This window comes from Tauraco erythrolophus, chromosome 15 (assembly GCF_009769465.1).
Source record: "Tauraco erythrolophus isolate bTauEry1 chromosome 15, bTauEry1.pri, whole genome shotgun sequence".
Taxonomy (NCBI): Eukaryota; Metazoa; Chordata; class Aves; order Musophagiformes; family Musophagidae; genus Tauraco; species Tauraco erythrolophus.
In genome coordinates, this window is record NC_141479.1 from 19,446,980 (window position 1) to 19,465,589 (window position 18,610).

At 47.2% G+C, this 18,610-nt stretch overlaps 1 protein-coding gene across 1 annotated transcript in view; it reads left to right on the plus strand.

The window, feature by feature from the left end:
- The first annotated feature begins 6,664 nt into the window (after nucleotides 1-6,664).
- Nucleotides 6,665-18,610, plus strand: part of CRISPLD2 (cysteine rich secretory protein LCCL domain containing 2) — a 28,922-nt gene continuing 16,976 nt past the window's right edge. Inside the window, exons 1-3 of the mRNA XM_009981115.2 lie at nucleotides 6,665-6,687; nucleotides 10,782-11,107; nucleotides 16,448-16,566. Of these exons, the coding sequence (XP_009979417.1) occupies nucleotides 10,865-11,107; nucleotides 16,448-16,566 (362 nt within the window). The 5' untranslated portion in view covers nucleotides 6,665-6,687; nucleotides 10,782-10,864. The remainder of the gene's footprint in view (nucleotides 6,688-10,781; nucleotides 11,108-16,447; nucleotides 16,567-18,610) is intronic.

The window sequence follows — 18,610 nt, forward strand, 5'->3', positions numbered from 1 at the left end:
AGCCTCCAGCCCCGTGGCTGGGGTGGACCTACTCTCCCTGCTCAAAGTTGGGTGATCTTCAGATGGATGATCTTCTGATCCATTCTTGAATATTAGGCAGCTTTAACTTTTTATCACTACCACGATCCTGGTGGTGAGAAAGTTTCACAGTATTTTGTCAGTTGTTTTGAATATGCAAACTTAGCTATTTTTTTGTCGATGAGCAAATTTTATTGGTATTTTCTGATCTGAAAATTGCGACTGAGACACTGTTCTTCATTTTGGTGATATTCCACCAACTCTGAAACAATTTTCTGTCCAAAGCTTGTTTTGATTTTGGCCAGTTGCAGGGAAAACCTCAACTCCTGGCTGCTTGCTGGGTGCGGTGCCCCGAAGCTGGGGCTGCCGAAGGGCTGGGGCTTCCAGGGTTTCCCAATACCGTGATGGGAATTACCCCAGAGCCAGTGCTGGCGAGACATTGGTTCTGCTTAGAATTTGAAATCTGGGGAGAGTAGAGGGGCGGCTTGTTCCAAATAGGAAAGAAACCAGATTTTGCAATTACTTTTCTGAACTGAAACTGATTATTATTCACCTCCTGTTTCTGCGCCCCGGTTGAAGCAGTTTTCTGCGCTGCAGAAATCCTTTTTTCTTTTTTGTTTTCTTGTGGCTGTGTTTTTTTTGCCTGTACCTCCAGTGGATTGTGAACAAGTATGTTTCTGATAATGTAGAACTTAGCAGAGTATTCCAGATAAAATTGCAGATGATCAGTAGTTAATATATTCCCTGATATCAGGTCCTGTGCGATTGACTTTGGTTTTGACTGGACAAGATTGTCAACTGATGAGTTTTGACCCACATTACTCAACAATTACGGGTTCAAGTTTGCGGGTAGGACGTCAGGTATGTTGAATAGAAACAAACCGGACTTGTTGGTCTGCTCTTGCGCTAACAGGGCTCTTAATGGTGAGGAATTTTCTAGCAAAAAGCTTTAAATAGTAAAAGATATCTTGCCCCGTTGTGGATGGGTTTGTAATACAGGTATCTTAAAAATACAGGTGTGAGAAAATACTTAAACTTTATTTTGGGGAATGGTTGCTGCTTGCAAGCAGCCCTGCAAGGCTTTCCCAGGGCTTGGGAATGTGCAGTGAAGTGAAGTTCAAGTTTTTGCTACCTGAAATCTTGTCTTCGGCTGTTTTTTTGGAAAGGAAGCGCTGTGTTAGTCTCAGTCTCGCTGTGGATCACGAAACGAGTTTTCTCCGTCACAGGTGACTCTTCAAGCTCAGAACTGGCGGTGTTCAGCTGGGAGCGGACGCCTCTTTGTGATGACTGGTTTGGAGTGGAGCCCAGCACAGCCGGAAGAGCTTGAAAAGGGTAAAGTGAAGAAGAGAGGAGAAAAAGAAATGTAGAGTAGGATGAGAAAGAAAGAACTGCTGTGCAATTAATGAGATTTTGGTGTTGTTTCGTTTAGCTGAGGTTTGCTTAGAGTTGCTGCATACGTGATGGATTAACATTACAGTATTTAAATTACAGTTTAGTAATTTAATATAGTTTTACCTAATATAGTCTGGCCCTAAGAACATCCTGTTTGATGGTTTTTGCTATCGGGAAGTTTTTGGTGTTGAGATGTATGGTTCTGCGTTCCTTTGGAGCTGTGGAAGCTCCAAGGGCTTTTCCTATGTCCTGTGCGTTATCCCCTGGGGTAAAAGAAAAAAAATGATTTTATAGCGGAACTCAAGTTCTGGTATACAACCTAAACCTTTCCTGTTCATAAATGTATAGACTTAATAAAAATTATCAGGATTGGAGAAGATGGCAAGAGGAGCTCCTGCTGCAACGATGCAGTTCACTCTGACCCTGTATAGTCAGTTCTACGTTTCACTTGATGTGAGCAGGTTACAAGTGTTATTAATTATTTTAAAGAAAAGGCAATGAGCAATTGCTGGTTTAGTAAGCAAGTGTTGAAATCCCCTCTTAGTATGAAATGGAAGTTGTTCAGATGGTATTAATTTTTTGGTTTTTCACTGAGGATATTACAAATGCACTTGTTGCTAAAATCTGTCTTTTGCAGTCTATTACTCAAAAGGAAAAATAAAAAAGTAAAGAGTATGTGGCAATAGTCTGATGTGAACACATAACCACAGTTTTTATTTTCTGTATTAAACTCCTCCCATTGTTGCAAAACAGGGATTTTGCAGCCTTTTGATTATTGCTTTGTCTGTGAGTGATTATGTAAAAGAAAACAACCAACACAACACCCAAAACAACCACCCCCCCCCCAACACACCATAAATCTGGTGGCTGTTTGCTGACTTTTAAACCAGGTTTTAAGAAACGTTTTTGAAAAAGCACGTTAAGACCTAAAGTTTTCAAAACTGGAAACTTTGGACGTGCGAGTCCAAAAGGCTGTTACAAAAATCTTACGCTGTGAGCTGGGTCAGCCTGGGGGATGGTTTGGTGGGGCGGGGGGAGAAGGATGCTCAAAACCACGAGGTATTTGGCAGGGGAGGGTGTCGTGGGTTTTTTTAATTAAGAAACTGTGTGGTTTTCCAGACTATCCCCCTGAGACGATGTTGCTCCCGAGGCGGGACGGGCCCGGAGCCGCGCTGCAGCAGAGGGCAGTGGTGGCACACGGGAGTTTTGTGGTGTTACAGCTCTAAAGCTGCTGCCAAAATTGCTGCCAGGGCTTCAGGGAGCTCCCGGGCTGTCGGCAAGGGGTTTATCTCCATGAATCCGCTATAAATCTCTCTTGTTTTGAATAGGAACGAAGAAGGCGCCTTTGACATGCAGTGGATGTTCCCAAGATGTTTGGGGACTCAAGCGACGGGGCGGTTTATTCCAGGCTATTTCTAATGACCCAAAGGATTTTGGAAAGAATTTGTATTAGCAAATAACCAGACGTAATGGCTGCGGAGCTTGTGATTGCAGTTCACCGTCTCTGTTTCAGGGTGAAATCTCCAAAGATCAGTGTCTTGGGTTAAGGTTCCTGAACTGTTTCAGTCTGCAGATCTGTACCGGTTATTTATTATTAAAAAAATGTGTTTCAGCATCTGCTGTCACACGTGTAACCAGGAAATGGGGAGAGCTGCAAGAACAAGGTGAGGGGGGTTGTAGTTTTTGGAGTGGTCAGCAGTGCCCCCAAAATTCAGCAATTAATTTCTGAAATTTCTGCTTGTGCGATTATTTCCTTGTCTTACTGACCTAATTCTTTTACCTGATCACTGACAAAACAGCAGAGGCTTTGGGAAGTTTTGTGGGGAGGTTTTTTTTTTCCCTGCATATCATCAGCAGATTAAACATTAGGGAAAATGTGCTTTATTATGAGAAGGAGGAAAAGAAGCCACAGATGAACCCAGCTGCTTGCAGTCCAGGCTGCTTCAAAACAGGGGAGCAGCGAGAAAGAATAACTAGAGGTTCACAATGCCAAATATTAGTTATATTTGGGAGTAAATCTTACAGGTGCCTGGCTTTCACTCCAACGATCCAGCATCCCCGCGCTGTTAGTTCATCTGCTGGAGGAGCCTCTGTAGAATGCCGAGGCAGCGTCGTGCTGTAGGGTCAAGAGTCTGGGGCATCTCCATCCCATCCCTGCAGGAGGGCATGATGGACGTGGAACGGGTTTCTTGGCCACCTCTACCCCATAACATCACCCTGTTATTGTCACCAGGTTTGTTTCGTCCCCATTATCGCCCTTGTGCTCCCTCTGTGCTGGAGCAGGAGTCAAAACCGGATAGTAACAGGAGTTGGCTTTGAGCCTCTCACCCCGTTCTCTGCTCTGCCCCTGCTCGTGTTTGGTGCTGTTATTGCTGAGAAACTGTTTGAATTCGAAATAAAGGGGAATTTAATTGAAGTTGAAAATCAAGACGTGCTGTCTGCGTGTTCAATTAGGAGGGTATAGTGAAATCTGTGTTTCTTCCTATTCATTGGCCATTACATTAAAAGCCTTCTCTCCTAATATATACTTATATATGCAGCCTGCTTTATGTGGCTTTTACCACATACGAAATGGAGACGCTGTAATCAAGGCGGTAATAATGCGGAATGATTAAAAGTAACTTCTGATTGTTTTGGCTTTGCTCGAATGTATGACCTGAAACTGCTGACTCGAGACAAAACGAGGTGGATAAAAATCTCGTTCTGGGCTGTGCTCATCCCTGAGCACAACTGTGCACCGTGTATGCCTTGTACAGTGAAACCATACTGGTGTATATAAAAAAATAATAGTATTTTTAAAATCAAATCTTTGTAAAGCAGCAGGGTTGATGGAGAAGCCAGACAGCCCAGACCATCCTACAGGGATTAATTTCCCATAGGAACATTTGTGGGGATTACAAAATACTGAATTTCTGAGATCTGGAAATCATTTGCATGTCGGTACGTGAGATTTAAAATGAGTTAATTCAACTTTCTGGTAATTGGGGTGAATAGCACCTGAGGCCCGTGAGTCAGGGCTGGGGAGCTGCGTGGTTTCGGGGTGGCAGCCTGTGTGGGGGCACCGTGGTTCACCACTGTTGGCCCTCGTTTTTCAGGGAAATTAGAAAATCAGCATCTTTCAGCTGATGAAATAACCCTTCTGCAAATAAAACAAACTCGTCGATCTGGAGTGAATCAGAGCAGCAAGAAAAAATAATAAAAAAAAAGGAGGATACAGTGATTTTTTTAAAGTAAAGCAGCGCAGAACCTCCTGTCAGCCCAGTTCTGTGTGGTCTTTGAATTGCCCGTGTTGGAGGCAGCTCCTGAGCCTTTTTTTGGGAGCAAGCTGCCCAAATTGCACTGAATGGCTCTTGGCAGGGTAGAAGAGTCAGGTCCAAATGATGGACCATATGTTGTTGGTTCACATAGAGAGTTTGTTTTGAAGTAAATAGAAACTCTTTGTAAATACAGCTGGGAGAATGTGGCTGGTGGAGAAAGGCAGCCAGGAAGGGTGTCGTTGCTGTGCCAGGCTGCAGGACTGGGACTGGCTGGTGAGGACTGGCTCCCCGTACCCCAGCTACGACTCGGTTCACAAGACGCAGATGAGGAACGGTGCTGAGGATACACCCCAGGTGATGACAACCTGCTACTTCTCAGAAAAAATATCTCAGGAAAACGGTGTAGGAGATTAAAATCAGCAGATATGTCTTGGAGCTGACTTCAGAAGGGTTGTTATCTTTGCTTCGTGGAGTTGCTCCACCAGCTGCCAATATTTGCTGCTTTGCTCGCGCGCTGTTGAACAAGTTTGATAAATGTCGTTCTGCTTTTTGAGCACCGCTGGGTTTAAACAAGCTTCTCGGAGGCAGCAGATCTTGTAAGCTCCCTTCTTGTAAACAGTAAATCAAACTGATTAGTGTTTTGCTCAAAAAACGCCAAACAAACATTGACTGCTTAGAAGAATGGAAGGACTTTTTTTTTCCCCAAGAACTTTGGAGAAAGGAATAGACAGTGGAATTTGGAAAAAATCGTAGCTGCTTTGCTTGGATATGCCACATGGAGGAGATGGGTGTTCCCCTCCCTCTGTGCTGTGTCACCCCGAGTATGGACCAGCAGATGTGCCCACCCCGCAGAGCTGCTGGATGGGACCCCAAGAGTCTCCCGTGGGTGCCAGTGCCTGGACCCGGGCGCTGGGAACTGCAGCATCCCGGCGGGCTTGTGGCTGCAGCAGCAGAGGTGCTGTAATACACTCATGCTGTTACTCATGATGCTGGTTTATTTTTTCCTGTTTGTTTACTTGAGGGGAGGAAAAAAAAAAAAAAAAAAGAGGAACTTTCAACTCATCTTTTGCTCAATCGTTTCCTTTCTCAGCGAGTAAAACTGTTTCATCAGGGGCTGAGGGCACGGAGCTGGATGCGAAAGCCGGGGCTTTCTGGCCCACCCGGCAGAAGAGGTGAGCCCCGCTTAGACGCCTCACTCCCTTTTGATTTTCCTTGTTCCTTGTAACTCCTGGAGCCGCGGGGCCGGAGCGAGGCGGGACGGCAGCACTGGGCGAGCTTTGGGACCAAAGCACGGAGCGATAAATCTGCCTTTTCCCAGCGGACACCCAGCTCTGGGGGTGGGGTGGGGGCTGCCATGTTGGGGGGGGGGGGCTGAACGCCGCTGCCAGCCCGGGGGACCCCGCTTTGCCGTGAGATTCCCCCCTCCTGCATCACCGGAGCCCCTCACCGCGGCGGGGGGGAGGATGCTCCCGGGAACCCGCCGGGCTGCGAGCTCTGCCCGACCACTGCCTGCAGCGGAAAGCAGAGACACCCCTTTTTATATCATCACCCGCTTGCACTCCTCCTCCTCCTCCCCCCGCCCCGGGTGTTGGGTTACAGCCTTTGGGAGGGTGGTCCTCACTCGCTGAGCCCCAATGGCCATCTTCAAACTGCTCAGATCCCTCTCCTCCTGCCCCTTTTTCCGTGGTTTTGGGTTTTTTTTTCCCCTCCTCCCCGCCTTCTCCCCCCCCCCCCCCCCCCGACTTTTTCGTTATTACTACAGGCCCGTTGCCAAACAGGACGATCCAGGGTTATCCTCTTTGCCTGGAGAGCATAAATACCACTGGGGAGCTCTGTGCGACTGCAGTTGGTAGGAGCTGCTCAGCTGAGACCTTCCCTTCCTCGCACCTCCTAAGGCTTATTTCAGCTTTTTTAACCCCCTGCCTCCTCCTAGTTGAAATATTTCAGATCTACGATTTATTTTCCACAAGCAGGCTTGGAGGAGCTGCAGTTTCCTGGGGACTTGGAAGTACTCGGCGAGGTGAGTGTAAACTTTGGTCTTTGCTTCTGAAATGTGGTTTATGGGGGAGGGGGGTGTGTGTGTGTGCAAGACATGTCTCTGTTAAGAAGGCACAATTTTAGTAACTTCTCCAAAAAGTTGCCTGCAAGGTATAAAACAGCACAATACTGTCTGAGTTTCCCTTGTGTGTGCTTTGCAGAGGTTAATGCAAGATTAATGAATCTTGAATGAGTTGGGAGGAGTTTGCAGGTACAGGAGTGGATTTCTACACAAATAGAAAATATCCAAGGGATGCTGGAGCAGTCCCTAATAGCTGACTACTCATGGGCACATCTAGTCTGCTCCAGGAAGCCTGTGTTTATGCAACTCTTCTCTGAAGTCCTGTCTAAAAGGAATTTCGCAGTGTTGCCACATGGTGTGTCTGTTACCAGTGGGTTTTCCGTGTGGTTTTGCATAGGAACTCACCCGCTCCACTTCTGTGGAAGTGGATTGTAATGGAAGATCCAGATGTTTTGGCCCATGGCCTCGAAGATGCTGAATGCGTGGTGTGTTCTGTGCAGACCGTGTAAAGCCCCGTGTCAAGGGACTTGTCACCCCACTTTTCTTTTGAAGCCAAGGCAGTTCTTCAAAGCTTGAAACGTGTGTGTCTCAGTGAAACAGGTGACCTGGCATTTAATGTGTTAAGTGTGTTGTGGCTTCACCGCTGGATTTCTTTGCACAGGTTAGAAGCTGACCCCAGGCCAACTCGGGTTGAAAGCTGATCCCACGCTAACTCCCTCCTGCTTTGCTGTTTTAGATGCTTTGCTGGCATCTCCTGCGAACTCGTGCATTTTCCTGCCTTGTCAGCTTGCTCCACATATAACCCCGCAGGTCCCGGGATGTTTTACCTGCCAGTGTCATCCGTAACCAAGGAGCAGACCCTGACTGGTATACTTTACTGGGAAGGCAATTAACGATCCATAGCCGTGGGGAATAAGGTGAGGCGAGGACACGCCGAGGCGCAGAAGTCAGCCTGCACGTGGCTTTCGCAGGCAGCGCCGTGCCAGGCGCCGGGCGCTACCGGCTCTTCTGCTTTCTGCGAAGCGCAGACACCATCCATTAGCTGGGGAAATAGCTTTCTAAAAATAATCTTTTTCCAAAGTCCAGGGCTGCCTTTTAGCTTCCTCAGACCCCAGAAGAAGGCCTCTCCTTTGTCCCCAGTTTGGACAGGCTTTACAGCAGATGGAGGAGTCGCTTTCTGCTGACTCACTCGTTTCTGATCGCTCCCAGATGTTTACCTGGCACCAGTATCAAGGGCCTGGTGCGTTTCGAGGGAGGCTGTGCTAAGGCTCCTCTCGAACCCTTGAAAACAACAGCAGAGACTTCCTCAGCTGACTGTCAGGTGATAATTTTTTCTGAATCATGTCAAATCCCACTCGAAGGCAGCATGATTCCAATCTTCCCCGATGAGCAGCTCCCGAGGCATTGCCCCAGCTCTGCAAGGCGCTTGGGCTGGCCGAGCTTTAACGTGTGTCCCAGTGCTTCACTGCACCTGGGTATGAGGATATTGAGAGGTGAACGGATGGACATCTGAAATCGATGAGAGCTTGCTGGAACGTGAGCATCTTTCTGCTGCTATCAATCAATGTGGCCGTGGAGCTCTTTGCTCCCTGCCCCTCTGTGGTCACTTCATCCCTCCTTTGGATGCTCAGCGCTCCCCACCTCCAGCCAAAGCAGAGGAAGGGACCTGCACAGCCCAAGTGAAAAAGAAGACAGTGCCAAAGTGCCCTAATTTTAGAGAGGTGCTGATATCCCCTTGCTCTCAAACAGGATACAGGGAAGAACATCCCGAGGAATAAGGTACCATCTGTTGCGAGGTTTTGGCTCCAGCACGAAACCAGACGCGTTGGCTTCGCCGCCAGGAGTGGGGCAGCTCCTCCAGGCTTTCAGATGTTACAGCTGATCTTTTTTTATTTATTCTTTTTTCCCCCCCCCAAGCTGCCCTTTCTGTAAGTTCAGTGTTTGCCTTAAATGGGTCATGGATACGAACTACTATTTAGCAGAGGGCACCTGGCCAAACGAAGGGGTACAAGGGCAGCGTGTGTTGGCAGAGCTGCTCCTGCCCGCTCTACCTACGGGGCAGGCTGCAGTCAAAATTGCTTCTGCTAAATGGCCACATTGTAAACGGCTGTGGCAGAGCATCTATTTTTAAACTCTTCGGGAAGTGCCTCAAAGTAGGAATTGTTCCCTGAATTTGGGTCAGATGGTCTACAAAAGCAACAGCTTGTTTTGCCTTCTCTCACCTTCCGTAGCTGGGTTAGAAAGTTGGGCTCCTGCTCGGGGGGGCTGAGAAGAGGATGAGCTTAAAAAATATTTGTCCCGATGCCACCGAACGTCCTGTCTTTCAGGTGTGCCTGGAGCTGGGGACAAGGCATGTGTTTGACTTGCTCAGCAGAGCAGGAAATAATGAGAAGTCATTACCTAAACTGAGCAAATTACGTCCCTACATTGTCCTGCTGAGGCAAAGGCTTAATGCTCTGCCTGGAGAGAGACCGAGGGCAGCTGGTTTTCATCTGCCTTAATGCAGTACAAGGGACAAGCCTCAAAAAGGGAATTAGGCTATTTTGTGTAGACAGCCAACAAGTTTTCAGGGGTTCTCAATGGCCTCAGGTTTTTTTTGGGATCCCCACCTGTGCAAAGCACCTCTGTGCTTGCTGCTGTCCTCCGCAGATGCTGTTGTGGTGGGTTTGCAGAAAGGAGGTTTGGGACTTGGTGCTCGAGCGTGGCTTTTCCAGCTGGGAGCTGGAAGGTGCTTCCCTGCCTTGGGTGGTTTCCAACTCATCCTCTCTCGGTGTGTCCAAATCCCATGTCGCTGGGCTGAAACTTCTCCAATGATTCCTGAAATTTGGGGTTTATTTCCTGATGCTGCGTAGGAATGCTTTCAGCGTGGCTTTTAACCACGCTGTCAAAACCATTTCCTCACCTAGTGCTGAAGATGAGGATGGGGAAGCGTTCTTCTGAAATTTAGCCTTAAGGAGAGAGGATGCTGTGCTTGCACCATCTGTTTGGATGCTTATTGCCCCTGATGGATTAAGCCAGCTCTGGTGGCTCTTAGATCCCACCTAAAGAGCACTGGGTGCTGCAGAGCCATGCAGCAGCACATATTTCCTTCCCTGAATAGCTCATGATCTAAATAAAACCAGCCGGGACACACAAGGTTCATCAGACAGAGAAGTTGGGGAGGGAGGGAGAGAAAGGCAGGAAGAGTTTGGAAATAGCAGCTGGAGCGGGAGCACCGTTGAGCAAGGGAGGGGGTTGGGATTAAATGAAGCTGTTCAGACCCGGCGATGACCAAATGGAGACCATCTCTCCGAGCCCTCGGTGCTGGTGGCTACCGAGCGTGCGTGGGAACACCTCATCCAGCCGGGGGGGACGGGTGCTCCGGCTCCTCTCCTGATCTGCCATAATTCATATTGTTGGCCACACTCCTGCCCGTCGCACAGTGACGTGTCAGTGCGAACGCCCCGGAGCGTCGTTCTCCAGCGGGGATTTGGGGTGTGCGACGTTACGGTGACGGTTCCCATAAACAGCCGCTTTCACAGTGTCTGGCAGCTGCTCTGCTGCAGTCGGTTGGCAGAGCGGGGCCTCCGGAATAGCTCTTGCTGATGGCTGACCTCTGCCATCTGGCTTGCTGGGAACTTCACTTTCCCTTTTATTCCTATCCATTCTTCACTTCAACAGCTGCTCTTCAGGTGAATGGCTTCAAATGTCTCCCCTTCCTGCCTGTGAAGGGATGGAGCTGGGATTATTCGGAGCTGCTGGGTGTTGCTGGGTGACACCTGCACCCCTGGCATCTTTGGAGGAGAGGGCATCCACTGCCATGCCTGGGTGCTGCCTGGCTCGTGCTCGCTCCCAGCATGATATCAGCAGAGTTCCCTGGTGTAATAAACTGAGTTCCCATCACTTACGGTGGTGTTCAGGTCTTGCTGTCGTTGGGGTGAACGATAATCGCTTAGACCGTGGGCATCACTCTTTTTCAAGCAAAAATCTGGGTTGCGTGGCTTCCTCGGTGGGGGTGGGATGCACGGAGAGCTGCTCTGCACTGCTCTGACTGCCTGTTTCTCCCCAAAATCCAGATCCGCGCTGAGACACAGGAGTCCCTGCAAGAAAACCTACCAGCATCTTCGTCCCCACTTCTGCTGGCTGCGGAGGAGGAGGAATGAGTCCTGCCTCACCTTGGATCCTTCCTCTTGGATGGCTACTGCTCCTGACAAAGGCAGCCGAGTGCTTTATCTTGCCCAACTCGAGTCACCTGGAGAGCCTTTTGAGTAAATATCAGGATGGGGAAACTCACTCCAGATCCAAGAGAGCCATTTTATTCTCAGATAGACAAGAAATATTGATGCTCCACAATAAATTGAGAGGCCAAGTGTACCCAGCAGCCTCTAACATGGAATACATGGTGAGTCCAGCTCCTGATACCTAACTTTATTATTAGGGATTTTTTGTTCTTCTTACTTTATTTTAATTTTCCTTGCTGTGCAAGAGGTGTAGCAAATTTCCTCTCAAGTAAGTTTTTTCTCAAGAGGTTTCCTGGAGCAGTTTCATTCCGGAGTGAAAGATGCTTTAGATCATTGGACTGTTTTGGTTGGAAAGGGCCGCTAACAGGTCATCGAGTCCATCCGCTGCATAGTTTCAGGACTGGTTCCATTATTCATAAACCAGCGTCTGGCCCAGCCCTGGATGCATCTCCAGTGATGGCAATTCCACAGCCTGCCTCAGCAGGTTCTTCCATTACCTTAATGTCATAAAAGCATCAAATTTTCCCTTGTGTTTAACCCCCATTCTCCCTGTGAAAGCTTTCAGACCGTTGTGACTGGTGTTTTGGAACACCACGACCTGCTCAGAGACCTCTGATGGTCTGTTGGGTTGCCATCAGTTACCACCCAACGCTGGAGGCAGTGTCTGTCCTTTTGTCATACACTGATCACCAGAGATCATCGATGTGAGCCAAGTGCCCGTGATGCTGCTGGGAATCTGCTGCGGACCGCAGAGGAACAGGGCTTGAGGAACGTGGCTTCATCTGCAGAGAAGTTCAGTCCCTGGAATTCGCTGGAAAGACTTTGGGAGTTCGTGGGTGGATGGGTCAGTGCTATTGGCTTTTCATAGTTCAAGAAGCCAAAATAAAAGTTTGGTCAATGTATTCTCCCACTTCAGAGGGAGAATTTAAAAGTAGGAGTACGAAACATGCCTTTACCAGCAACAATTCAGATGAATAGTTTTTTTCACCTGATGCCAGAGACCCCACTTTGAGCTATTTTTGACACGCCATCAAAATATTGCGGGGCCCAAAAACGATGTAGGCAAATAATTAATTTTTTTGGTGCCTTTTCCCAATGTGCAAATATAGTTACGACCGAAACTATCCTGCCTTCAACTGTGTGCTCCTGCTGACAGATTCAATGATTAATAATTTAAGACTTGTGTTTAAAAGGCTGAGAGTACACTCCATGTAATATAAAATCGTTTGCCAGCTGTGCTGAAACGAGCGCCGCAAATGGAAAATCCTGCCTTTTGTGACTGTAGGGAAAAGGAAAAGAGAAGGGAGAGCAGAGGACAGCACGGAAGGACAACTGTCCCATCAGTTGGTCCCCATTAGGGTTCACACCCCTGGCCTTTCATCCCTCTTTTGTTGGAAATCTCGTGCCTTTCTAAGAACCGGCGCTTTGTGTCTCTCTCAGCGGGCTCCGCCGTTACCCTGCGGGCTGCCAGAGACGAGGTGACTTGATTGATTTCCAGAAAGCAAACCCAAAGCATGAGAAAGCCAAACGTGTTTTGGTTGGCTTGGAGGATCTGAGAGGGCTGCCGTTGAGGAGCATCCGCCGGCCGACCGCTGTTTACGCTTGCAGCGTGGTTACGCTTTCGTGTTTGCCTTTGCCCAGTGTGCTTTTCTAGTGGTTTTTATGGGCGATTGAGGGTGAATGAAAGGGCCTTGTGTGCTGTGAAGAAAGGAGCTGAGTATAAGATGGTGCTGCTTGGAAAGGCTATAATTGGTCTTTCACGTATTTGTGTTTACCCAGTGTTACTTGGAAGCGCTGCGTGTATTCTGAACGTGAATTTCACTTTCATCCTTTGTTCTGTGCAGGACTTTTCTTATTTGGACTCGTTTAAGAGGACGGTCTGTGTTTAGTACCGTAGATACTTTTCCCTTTTCCTTTCGTGCCAGTGTGGAGCGTCACTGGTGACGTGCGGTGTGAATTTAAGGACAAGTAGGTAGAACTTGTTCTTGCCCATCCACCTCCCAAAGCTGCCTTGTGAAAGTCCTTTCTCCCAGCTCCGTATCTGATGTATTTAAGCGATCTAAAGTGGCAAGGGGGGCTAATGTATTCCAAGAAAGGGATGTGTTTATCTTCTACAGGCTGAACATTAGTCAGTGTTAATAAGAAGGTAATAACACGGTGAGTCCTCTGATTTATCCTGGAGTCCTGATTTATCTGGAGATCAAAAGAATTATATACATATGGGCTAAAGGTAAAGTGGAGTGAAGAAATGAAGAAAGAAATGGTTTTGCTGCTGGGTTTGTATAATGAATTGGAAGCTAGCACAGGTGTTCAGTGTTAATGGAAAATGAGTGAGCAGCATGTGTCTTCCTGACAAAGCTGGTCAAGCACAGAATTACCTTAACCCCTCTAACAGCTTCGTGACCAACACTTCCAGTGTGTGTTTGGACTCTGTAACAGTGGTCACGGCAGTGGATGGGTGCCAAGACCACAACAAACTCCTCGTTAATGAACCCAAAGTAAAAAGGATATAATAGTTCTTAAGACATCTCGACCTTTTAAGGTGGTGTAGTCAGGTGGCTTTCAGGAGTGATGAAAGGAGAAACCTTTCCTCTTGCAGGCTCCTCAAAGACAGCTGGGTAAACCAAAATTGTTCTCAGTACAAATTACTGGAAGGAAAATACTCTGTTTTCATGTATAAGGTATGAATCCTTCCCCTGAACTGTAGGGTGGCGACTTTCCTTGTCAGGATGGGATGGTATCTCCGTGTGGGTTAGCAAAGAATATCTGAGCTTCTGCCAGTACATCAGTCCTGGGCTCTCATGCCGCTTTTAAGAGTAAATTGTCAGTATTACGAAGAGTCTAAGCTGGGGAGAGAAATGAGAGAGTAACCTGATTGCTACGATTCAGGGGTATAGGGTTAGGTTTACAAACTAGTTGGGCTGAGTAAGTAGACTCTTTGTGGTGTATACACCTATTCAATCCAAACCTACGTATTGTAGTACAGCGTGTGTATGCCATATACAGTGTATACTGTACTTTGAAAGGCTGTTACAAATCTACAGGAGTAAAAAAGAGAGTCCATGTGTTAAAGCGCTTGGAATGGCACGTATCCGAAGGCTTCTCAATCTCTGCTTGAGAAGGAAACAGAGCATAGATGTGCCTGGCCCCTCTGGCTTCAGTAGTCTTCCTAGATACTGCTTTGAATGTTGGCATAAAGAATTCTTGCAAGTGTAGCTGGGAAAGTCTGAAATAACTTTTTTTTTTTATATGTTTATTGTTCTGAAATAATTCCAGCCTCCTGACTGTGTTCACATCTGAGAAGCAAGAGGCAAATAGCTGCTCTAATTTAAATGGGACAGCTTTGTAATCTGACGCTCATAGAAATGAGCTTTTCTACTCAAGCACAAAGCCATGCAAAGATGTAGCTCATTCCCAATTGCCTGTTGAGTATCTTTTGTCCAAGCTTGTTTATTTTATCCGTAGGCATCAAAGGAAGACGTAACACACGTTCACATCAATTTCCATTTAATGGCCTATTGCTCATAACGTTTCTGCACTAAATTAGGAGGTTTGGAACGTCTTTGCCTTTGGGGCTGCAGGGAATAATGCTCTGCTAGAAAGTCTGAAGTATGAGCAGCACGTAACGTCTTGGGAGAGTTTCTGTGGCTTATGTGTTGGATGGGAAGGTGGATTGTGGCTGGTCATTGCCTGGTGCAGAAAGTGGGAGACCACAAGAAGTTGTGTGTCTAGGCACAATCGCAACAGTCTGCTTGAACAGAGGTTTGGAAACGTGCGTGTGGCGAGGCGGGTCCCATACACCTTCAAGGAGCTGGAGGGCTGAGATGGAAAATGGTTTTCTTCCCTCCATCAGAGCCGTGTCTGCACGGGGTTTTGCAGACTGACATGAATTCGCTCAGCCGCTGGTCAGTTCAAAGCCAAGCCGATGAGCTCAGAGCGGCTCTGGGATGTTGTTGGAATTTGGGTTGCTGAGCATGCTTAATGATAAGCTGTTCTCAGAGGTCTGGGCTGTTAGCTCAGTTAGATGAGCTCATGTTTGCCTTACGAAGATAGCGTAGACACACCAAGTTCCAGGAGACGCTGCGTTTTCCTGTCGCCTTAGCCAGGGACATGCTTTCCCTCCCCATCCCAGATATAACTGCCCAAGACTGTGTTCAGATACTTACTTGGAATGAGCACTTGATGCTTTTTAAATGTGTTTGAGAGCCTAAGTGCCCTCCAGTCCTTCAAATGGGCTCTGACGTGTCCTTTGGTATGTTTGAGATCAGGAGTTGCTTTTCTTCTGGAGAAGACAGGACTCAGAAAGACCAGCTGGTTGTGATGGTGAATGTCCAGAGAGGAAATAATCTCTCACTAGCACGTGGATGGGCTGGAGACACGTTACAAGACCTCTCTTCGCTTTGATTTTATTTGTAGGAATGTGCGGTAATGTTTTAATCCCAATGAATTATCCTCTAAGGTCTGTTCTGAATAGACCATCTGCCAGTAATTACACAATGAATTCAGGGCACTGTCTACTGGGTCCAGCAAGTCTGGCCTTTAAAACAAACACACTCCTGGGCAGCAGAGCCAATGGAGCCTGCTTTGCTATTTGCCTTTGTGCCGTGTTTGAGCTCTCGTTTGGCTGACAGCTGGATGGCATTCAGTGAGGACTGATCTCATACCAACGTCCTTCCCTCAGCGGGAACGTGAACGGGATTTGTCGCTTCTAACCTGATGCCTGTTTCAGTGAGGGGGATGTTAGCTTAACAGCTCTGGGACTTTGCCACCTCTGTCAAATTTGACTGGACCCATCGGTGGACTCGGCAGTTATTCTGGAAGGAGAAGGAGAGATGGGATCAGGAGACTCAGACCCACACCTCTTGATTAAGAGATTGGGCCAAAACTCTCCAGCTCTGTCGGTAGTGGAAGGCAGGAGCACATCTGCTGTTGGAGTCCCCCTTGATGGGAAAACCTGGAAATGTCCTGATAGTAGAGATGATGGACGGAAAGTGGTGCTGAACTACCACTGAACTACCGCTACTACTGAGCACTGACTGCTTGTTAGAAGTCTTGCAGATCTCAGAAATTGGTGTCACGAGGAAGTACTGGGATCTCCATCCTTCATGTTTTGTTTTTTTTCTCTAACAGATTAGAAAAACACCTGTGAAGAACGTCTTGTTGTGTTTTAGGGTGGATAGTCTAGATGGGTTCTTGAGGTCTACCGGGTCTGTTTTCTGCTGACCTATGCAAGGCATCTCCTAGAAGCATGGTGTCAAGCAGGGAAAAATGATAGACTCTTTAATGCCCCATGTTTCCATGGCCGGGAGACATCTTGAGAAACTAGTTTTAGGTCAGGGCACATCATTAAAATGTGCTGACTTCACAAGGACAGGACAGGCACCAGGGTGAGCTGTGATCTAGTCTCTCTTTCTCCTCTGATTGCTGTTGGTTAAGTCTCTTGATCTAATAAGCTTGAGATGACAAATTGACCTGTTCTTTTCTTTCCCCGCCCCCTGCAGACCTGGGATGATGAGCTGGAAAGATCAGCCCACGCGTGGGCTCAGCAGTGCATCTGGGACCATGGGCCTAGTGCCCTCATCAGGTCAATTGGACAGAACCTGGCGGTTCACTGGGGCAGGTAAGAGTTGGGGTGCTACAAGCTCGTTGCAAAGAGCAATTTATGGATCCTTCTTTAGAGCCAGTTGGAAAGGGTTGCCCTGTTGATGCTTAGAGCACTGGGGAGATGGGAGAAAAGGAGAACATCAGTGGTTGGTATTGCATTGGTTACTGCAGTAACATCTGCAGCCATCTCCAGCTGACTGTTCCCAGCAAAATAACATCGATGTAGGTTACTCCATTTATCCGTGTCTCCGGGTATTGCAGCTGCGAGGTGCCTGAGGTCACTCTCACTCCTTAAGGAGAACAGCTACAGAAACCATAATCCTTGCTCCTAGATCTGCTGTTCCGGGTGATTTTTCTGGCTGCAAGCTGAAGCTTCTCAGAAAAATGTCTGGACTCAGCTGCGAGTTCCAAACTCATTGCTGCAAACCTTTTCAATTATCTTTTGCTGTATTTCCCATAAATATTTATCCAGCTCCTAATTTCTCTTTACTGAAACTACTTTACAGATTTCTCTTTTTCCAACTTTCTGGGAAGATTTTTAACCTAGAATTGTTAACCCAGCTAGGAAAGCTGATGTTAAGACTTCCAAATGGATTTGCGTCTCCATCTCACGGTGAAATTTGTTTATTGTTAAACCCCTATCATTAAGCCTGTGATAGGTGAAGTCTGCTTTTTACAGCAAACATTTTGTATGTGCTCAGGAGCCCCCATGGGTGGAAATGCCGTTATCCTTGTTGTAAATCAGGTAGAACTTGCTTGAAAGCAATGGAAATTTGCTGGTGTGAAATTGGCCTGATATAAAAATCAGGCCCGTTTTTGTTGGCAGAATTAAATAACGATTGGAAAGTAGACTGGTTAACCCATCGGAAACAAAGTCAAAAGATGGGGTTGTTCTTGGCTCTCCTACAAGCGTTCGAGATGGGTTACTGATGGACGTAGATCCAATCTTGCTCCCTTTGCAGTCACTGAGAGGAAAAAGAAATCAGATTTATCTCAGTTTTTTTCAGGAACGGGCCATAACTTGATTGCCTCGATTTCCTCTCCTGTAAAACGGGATTCGGAAAGTATTCACTTAATGGCATCACGAGATTAATGTTTTTCAAATGCCTCTAATGAATGATTTTTTTAATGAAGAGCTGGCTTGAAGAACAAACTCCAGTTGGTAATGATCTCATTTGTATTTCTGGCCACTCGCTTCATGTGAGCTGTTGAGAGCAATAAAAAGTAGCGGGTCTGAAGCACTGCCCCGCTTTGGTACCGAGCTTGCAGGTTGCTCTCTTCCCTTACCATGGACGTAGCATCCAAAATACCTATGAATTCCTACAGGTAGTTTTAACACCCTTTGTGTTGCCCCAGACACCACAAGTAGCATCAGTGCTGCAACAGGTGGTATCTGGTGCGTAGTTTGCCCAAAGTACGTGGGGGCTTGGGGCAGTGGGAAATCGCTGCAATGAAAGGTGGGGGCCGTGTGTAGGGCACCAGCTATTCTGTACCAACTCTTGGTGCCATGTGAGTGTGAAAAAGCCCACTTGCTTCCAAAGGTCTGATGGTGTGAGCTGCTCGCCGACTTCCAGATTTAGCAAATTGCCTGGTGGTAAAATAGGTACAGGATGGCTTTCGGTTTCAGATGGTTGGCAAACCTTAACTGCTGTTTACTTTCAAAATACAACTTTGCGCCAAACTAGAAGGTTTTTTGTAGTTGAGTGGAAAAGGCAGGAGGACATTTCAGGTCAGTGGCACTTGAAGAGCGTGTCAAACCTATAAATAATACAGAAAGAAGTCAGACCGGGCTGCGAATCTTAGGGAAAAAATAATCTTTAACGTTTTCAATGATTTTTTTTTTTTCCTAATCATTAGACCATGTTACTGAGTTCTTTAAGCAATGCCTTCTCGATGAATGGAACTTAGAATCATAGAATGGATTAGGTTGGAAGGGATCTTAAAGATCATTGGGTTCCAACGCTGCTGCCACAGGCAGGGATACTTCCCCCTAGATCAGGTTGCTCAAAGCCTCATCCACCTGGCCTTGAACACTTCCAGGGATGGGGCAGCCACACCTT